This window comes from Aegilops tauschii, chromosome 1, assembly GCF_002575655.3.
Source record: "Aegilops tauschii subsp. strangulata cultivar AL8/78 chromosome 1, Aet v6.0, whole genome shotgun sequence".
In the NCBI taxonomy this organism is placed as follows: domain Eukaryota; kingdom Viridiplantae; phylum Streptophyta; class Magnoliopsida; order Poales; family Poaceae; genus Aegilops; species Aegilops tauschii.
The window spans coordinates 221615035-221622633 of record NC_053035.3 but is presented as its reverse complement, the minus strand read 5'-3'; the positions used below and the strand labels follow the sequence as shown (position 1 = coordinate 221622633).

At 47.9% G+C, this 7599-nt stretch overlaps 1 protein-coding gene across 1 annotated transcript; it reads right to left on the bottom strand.

Moving 5' to 3' along the window:
- Positions 1–2250: 2250 nt before the first annotated feature.
- On the bottom strand, positions 2251–3578 carry LOC141028064 (uncharacterized). The gene is made up of 2 exons (XM_073505915.1): positions 2609–3578; positions 2251–2333 (listed from the first exon to the last, which is right to left on the bottom strand). The coding sequence occupies exons 1-2, from the start codon at positions 3576–3578 to the stop codon at positions 2251–2253; spliced, it is 1053 nt and encodes a 350-aa protein (XP_073362016.1).
- Positions 3579–7599: the final 4021 nt, after the last annotated feature.

Sequence of the window (7599 nt, the reverse complement as noted above, 5' to 3'; positions counted from 1 at the left end):
GCAATCTTCCCATTTCGGGCCTTGGGCCAAGACACATGCTCGCAGCATATCTTCGAGTATTTGATTTACTCGTTCTGTCTGTCCATCCGTATGTGGATGATAAGCGGTACTGTACTTCAATTCCGTCCCCAAGGCTTGATGGAGACGGGACCAAAAAGCGGAGGTAAAAAGGGAACCTCGGTCAGAAGTGATGGTTCGGGGAACTCCATGCAGACTGACTATTCTGGATACATACAGTTGTGCAAGCTCATCCGCTCGATATGAGGTTCTGATCGGGAGGAAGTGGGCTACCTTGGTTAATGTATCCACTATGACCCAGATCGCATCATTACCTCGTCGGGTCCTAGGTAGTCCTGTGATGAAATCCATACAGACATCATCACATTTCCATTGTGACACTGGCAGCGGTTGGAGAAGTCCGGCTGGCTTCTGATGTTCTGCCTTCACTTTGTTGCATATGTCGCAACAGGCCACGAAATAAGCAATGTCTTTCTTCATCCCTTCCCACTAGAATATTTGTCGAAGGTCTTCGTACATTTTCGTACCTCCAGGGTGAATGGAATATGAGGATTCGTGGGCTTCTGACAGGATCTTCTGCTTCAAATCCGCTTGGTTAGGCACACAAATCCTTCCCCTAAATCGGAGGGTACCATACTGATCCTTCGAGAAATCGGGATGCTTGGCGTGTTTTTGCAGATCGGCGTCGCCTGGCTGCGCCTTGCGGATTTCTTCCTCAAGAGTAGGGGTAACTTCCAGAATGTTGGCAAGGCCAGCCTCAACTATGACCAGGTTGAGCTGAGCAATCTCTTCTTTAAGCTCCGGAGGCAAAGATTCCAATAGGACATTTAAATTTACGGGCTTTCGACTGAGCGCATCGGCAACCACGTTGGCTTTACCCGGATGGTAATTTATTCCAAGGTCATAATCCTTGACCAACTCAAGCCATCTTCTTTGACGGAGATTTAAATCCGGCTGAGTAAATATATATTTGAGGCTTTTGTGATCGGTAAAAATTTGGCACTTTTTCCCGATGAGGTAGTGTTTCCAAATTTTTAAAGCATGAACCACCGCGGCCAATTCCAAGTCATGAGTGGGGTAATTCCCTTTGTGGGGTCGTAGCTGCCATGAGGCGTAAGCTACCACCTTGCCATCTTGCATAAGTACGCATCCCAGTCCTTGCCTGGAAGCGTCGCAGTACACATCAAAGCTGCGGTAGATATCTGGAAGTGTTAGTACTGGTGCAGTTGTCAGCCGTCTCTTTAACTCAGTGAAACTTTTCTCACAGTCCTCAGTCCATTCAAACTTCTTATCCTTTTTGAGCAGCTCTGTCATGGGTTTAGCAATCTTGGAAAACCCTTCAATGAAACGGCTGTAATATCCGGCTAATCCAAGAAAACTCCGGATCTGAGATACGGTTGTGGGTGGCAACCAATCGAGTACATCCTTCACTTTGCTTGGGTCCACGGCTATACCTTTGGCGGATAGCACATGTCCGAGGAACCCAACTAGCTTGAGCCAAAACTCGCATTTACTGAACTTGGCGTATAACTGATGCTCACGGAGTCATTGTAACACTGCTCGGAGGTGTTTCTTATGTTCTTCTTCACTTCTTGACTAGATGAGTATATCATCGATGAAGACGACCACGAACTTATCGAGGATGTCCATGAATACTTTGTTCATCATGTGCATGAAGAAGGCGGGGGCGTTGGTAAGGCCAAAAGACATGATTGTATATTCACAGAGGCCATAGCGAGTGGTGAACGCAGTCTTGGGAATATCCTCCTTTTTAATTTTGAGCTAATAATATCCAGTCCGTAAATCAGTCTTGGAGAATACCTTGGCCCCACAGAGCTGGTCAAACAAATCATCAATTCTTGGCAGAGGGTATTTGTTTTTGATTGTGACATCATTCAGCTGACGGTAATCCACACACATGCGGAGGCTGCCATCTTTCTTGTTTACGAAGATAGCAGGTGATTCCCATGGTGAAGAGCTGGGACGGATATATCCTTTCTGAAGCATTTCATGAAGATGTTTCTTTAGCTCCACCAATTCTGACGACGGCATTCGGTAATACTTCTTGTGTACTGGCGTGGTTCCGGGCACAAGATCTATTGCAAACTCAAGCTCTCGATCAGGTGGCATGCCTGGCAGTTCTTCTGGAAATACGTCCGGAAACTCGCTGACTACCGGAATTACTTCCAATTCAGCCATTGCGGTGAAAACCATTCCTTGGAGGGTATGCTTCTACGAGCATAAAATTTTGTAGTCTGCCCCTCTTGGCTGGTCAAGTTGACTTCTCGGGTCGCACAATTTATACACACTTGATTCTGAGTCAGCCAATTCATACCCAAGATAACATCCAACTTATCAGACTCAATAAGTATCAAACAAGTAGGAAAACAGACTTCGTTGATATTGACTTCCAGATTGCGGCAGACTAGATTGCTTCTGATTAGGGATCCCGGGGTTTGTACCAGCATATTCTTGCCCAAAAGCGAACAAGGAAATTTGTTTTGGGCAACAAAACTCTGAGAAATAAAAGAGTGGGAAGCCCCAGAGTCAAATAAAATTACTGCAGGTATGTTATTAACAGGGAACATACCAATGACGACTTCGGGGTTCTCTTGGGCTTCGTCGGCGGAGATGTGATGAATGTATCCCCTGATGTCGTGCTGATTTGGACATGCCTCCATATAATGAACTTGTGGCTTGAATGTAGCATCTGTCCGGTTGTTCTTGGGACACTGTTTGGCATAGTGTCCAGTTTGCCCACAATTGAAAGAAGAATTGCTGCGCAGACGATTTTCTAGAGCTGGGTTGAGCACGTCATTCTTGACTTGGGTGGTGGTCTTGTTAACATTTTGTTGCCAGTTGGGCTTGTATGCTGCCTGAGTTGGCTGCCAGGTACGAGTTTTCTGCACGGGTTGCATTTCTTTTCTTGGCTCAAATTTACGCTTGTGATCATTATTGACGGGCTTAATGTCCGATACAAGCTTGTGTTCCCTTTCAGCAATGAAAGCCTTGTTTACCAGAGTTTGGATGTCTGGGAAGTCGAACATACTGAGAGTACAACGGAGTTGCGGGGTTAATCCACCAAGAAACCTGTCAATCTTTCTTTCTTCAGTGGCCACGTCATATGGAGAGTAACGTGACAGATGATTGAATTTCAATAAATATTCTCCCACAGACTGACTTCCTTGGAGGAGCGCGAGAAATTCACGCTGCTTAACCTTCATAATTCCCGATGGGATGTGATATCTCCGGAATCGTTCCTTGAATCTTGACCAGGTAATTTCTTCATCAGCAGTCCCTATGGCCTTTTCATTTTCCCACCATATGGCAGCAGCGCCTTCAAGATAAAGTGTTACAAATGGTACCTTATCCCCTTCATCAGTTTGAGCAACCTTAAGCTTCCTTTCCATAGTTCTTAACCAATCATCTGCATCCAAGGGTTCAATGGCCTGACTGAAACTGGGAGGCTTAGTCCTTTGAAAATCAGATAGCTTGGAGTGGTGACCGAGCTGAGTTCCATTCTGGCCAACCACAGCTTGAATACTCCTGAGTATTTCCATCAGATCATTATTTCGTCTTTCCTCAAACATACGCATAATTTGCTCGGTGGAGGGAGGATTTGGCGGTGGAGGCGGTGGTGGAACGTACGGCTCGGGTGAGTGTCCTGCCTGTCGTGCGGAACGACGAACAGGAGAACCCTCGTGAACATTGCTACTGCAGCCTCCCCGCGTCATCTTGATATGATTATTTTCCCAAAGCAACGCAACCGAGATGAGAAGCATTCAATATAAATTGGGAAGAAGCCAGCAACAAAGTATGAGTAAAACCGAAATGGCGAAGAAAACACGGCGAATAAAATAAAGTTCAACATAATTATACATAGACTCATACAGGAAAGATAACAACATGCCAAGTTCAACTGTCTTCATACATGAAACGAAACCTCATGACTAGTACGACTACACTCATACTCCATCCTGACAACGACGGATACTCGGAAGCTCTACTGCTCTGCTGGTGCTGCGGGGTCCTCTCCTGAAGCGGACTCAGATCCTGAACTGACGGGGTTAACTGAGATCTCCGGGTTAAAAGTGACACGACGACGCTGCCTCGAGGGCTCTCCCTCAGGGGAAGGTGGAGGGTGAATCATCGGAGCTGCAGGAGTGGCGAGGAGTGAAGCCACAGCAGGAGCAATAAGTGGACTCACAGTCACGGTGCCCGAGCTACTCGGAGGAGTAACCGGGGAAATAGGGGATCTGGAGTTGGCAGGAATATAAGGAGTGAATCCTACAGGTGGAGTAGTGGCTGAGCTAGCAGGGACTAAAGCAGAGGCTAAAGCAGTACGGGCACGACTCAGATCACGAGCCAGCTCATAGTTCAGAAGATAGCTAGCAGTGATATAGCAGAAAGGTGGCTAGCTACACTATCCGACTCCGGATCAATAACAGGGAAACGGATACGACCATTATGGTGGAGAGAAGGATAGAAGTGGAAACCTGGGTGGTGCTGCATCTGGACTTCGTTATAGCGGAGGTCAACAAGTACCTCGAATGCAGCAAACTGGACAGCCTGAGAAGCGGTAGAAGCGTAGCCGCTTTGAGAGGTACGAGTGTAAGTGCTGATATCAGAACTGGTACGCAGAGTAACCACGGCGTGATACTCATACACTGAGTCAGCTAGACGCTCCCGGTACACACGATAGACTGGATCGTCACCGTGAGGGTACAGTCGACGCCACACGTTACGAAGGAGATGCGGTGACGTGCACGACATCAGCTACAACTGGCACGGATACGGCACCGGAGCCATCTACACTCACAACCATTAGCAGGTTAGCATAAGAATAAAAAATCAGTGCATGCAATGCAACAACCAACTACAAATGCTACCGGCACTCAACTACAACTCGTTTCTAACGTCCAGTTAACTCGGCGTAGTCTAGCGTGGCCTACAGTCAGCGCGGCTCTGATACCAAGCGTTGTGGCACCCCGGCTCACAGCAACCGGTTTACCCTGCATTGCCAGCCCAGAGACCTTGTCTTCTGGCAACACACAACAACTCGGTACAGAAACACGACCGCTTTGTTCATACTAGCGGAGCATAGTTCATATTACAACAGGTAGCGAGGCCAAGCGGCACACACGGTGCGGCTGAACAATATGTACATTATTTAGTGAACATAAAAGGGCCTCGATCATAACAACTATGCGGCAGCGGAACAACGTCGTAGCGGAACTCCATAGCACAGGGACACCGATGTGGACACGGTCTAAACCCGGACAGCTCTCCTTTCCAATGGAACTTTCCTGAAATCTGGCATGACACGCCAGGTCAGTACATGGAATGTACTTGCAAGCTCACAACGGACATAAACATAATGACAAACAATATTATGATATTTAACCAGTTATTATTAATGCAACAATATCCAACATGCTGTGATTGTGCTCAAGTAATACTCGTCCATTGGACTGGCTTACCGAACGTGATCACTTTCTGACCACAAACTTGAAGATCTCAGAGACAATCTCGTGATCCCTACGGCGGTCACAACCCGACCAATAAATGGCCCGTGATCCTTGCGGCGATCACAACCCGACCAATAAATGGCCTGACACATGGCCTTTCTGCCATTATCTTCGTGCAAGCTTAGTGTGCAAATTTTATTAAGTGTTGACCCATGGTGTACCCTACTTTCGAGCGTGTCCGTAACCGTGGACTCGGCTATCGATAGATTAATACACTTTGCAGAGGTAGCGCACTGGACCCACACTACGGAACCCATGGCCTCGTACTCCCATTCGGGTGGACCAACGGCATTCCGACGAAACCACTTCATTGTCATGACACTCTCCCGGCCACTCCGACTCAATCCCCACTGGGATAGTCTTGGGTGGCCCCGTGTCTACCAAAGACACAACGACCACCGTCGTGGCCACGATCCACTCTGGGACCCGGTACCAAAACTTAACTTAACAACGGGCTCACAAGGTTATGCCTGCTTACCGGGACAGGGTATAGCACACCCATAACCTTCCCTAGATGGAGGCACCGACCAGAGGCACGACAATGAAACGCATTAAGGCCGTCCCATACCGGCAAATGTGGTTGCACTAGGAAAAACTCGTTTCGGCGGCACCATGACCCGGTCAACAACATATTCAAGTTGAGTTATTTATCAGGTTCAACTTAAAAATGAAAGTAACCGGTGTCATAATGCCATGACATGCATCACTAAAATATGCACCACATATAAATGAAAGTATCTAAGTCAACTACGCTCCCATGGAGCCATCATCATCTCATGATACTTCTTTGGTTAAGATCCATTCTCACTTAAACCAAAATCATTCCTAGCAATCTCATCATTTTTTATCATGCAAGAATAATATTAAACTAATTGCTAATTTCCATACTCATATTATCTTATCATTATCCAAAAATAAATTCTTGTTAGCCTATCAACAATATTTACTACAAACCTTCTGTAAATCAAGCATATTTATCATGACAAGCATCTAACAGAATAAAATCATCACAATAATAATAATTTAAATGCATGAATAATTCATAGATTCAAGTAGAAAAATCACAAATATTGAAGTGGCACTATGAAAATGTTGTTGTGGCTTGCCTTAGTGCTGATGAGTTCACAACTCTCCTGGTGATCCTCAATACAAGCTTGCCCTTCTGAAAATAAATAAAACCACAAAAAGAAAACATCAAGAAACCTTCTGAAAATTACCAGAAAATCTAGACAGCAAGGAAAAATCCCATCTCTTGGGTGCTATTAGATTTTTGGACAAAGAACACAATGCAAAAAGAATCAATGCATTTGGACTTATAGAATAAAAGCTGTAGCTGTTTGAAGTTTCTGGATTTAAATGAATTTTGAATAAAAAGAAAACAGCCCAGGGGGGTGACGTCGAAGGCGTAAAGCCCAGGGGCGCCACCACTCGTACCGCTTCGCGCGTGTACTGAGTGGCTGACAAGCGGGCCCCGCTAGTCAGGTTAGGAGGAGGGGGAGAGGGGAACAGAGGGAGTCGCAGCTCCGCCGGAGCTCTCGCCGGCGACGAGGAATCCTTGGCCGAAACGAGAGGGAGGGATGGCAAGAGGGGGTTGAGGCGCACCTGCCCGTACCCATAACGTAGCTAGGGGCGGTCGGACGGCGTCGGAATCGACCTCGCAAGCGGAGGCAGAACACGGCGGTCGCCGGAGATGAAGAAGACGACGGGCAGAGGCAACTCCAGGGGCTCCAAAGGGGCGGAACGGCTTCACCGGAGCGGGGCGGAGGCCCTGGCAGGGTCGCCCTGGCCTGGGAGGGGCTGGAGCTACCGCAGCGACCAGAGGGGATCGCCGGCGAGCTCGAGCTCAGGGACGGCAGCCTGAGGCCTGCCCGGCCGGGCTACGGCTTCCTACTCGCTTGTGGGGTGTGTGGGAGCGCTGGATGGTGCTTGAGGAGGCTGGGGGCGGCTCCTTTTATAGGCGAGCGGCGAGGGGGTTTCGGGCTCCGCCGGTGGACACCTGTCCACGACGCCCGGCGACGAGCGGCGTTAGTGAGAGGGGAGGAAGGCGACGGAG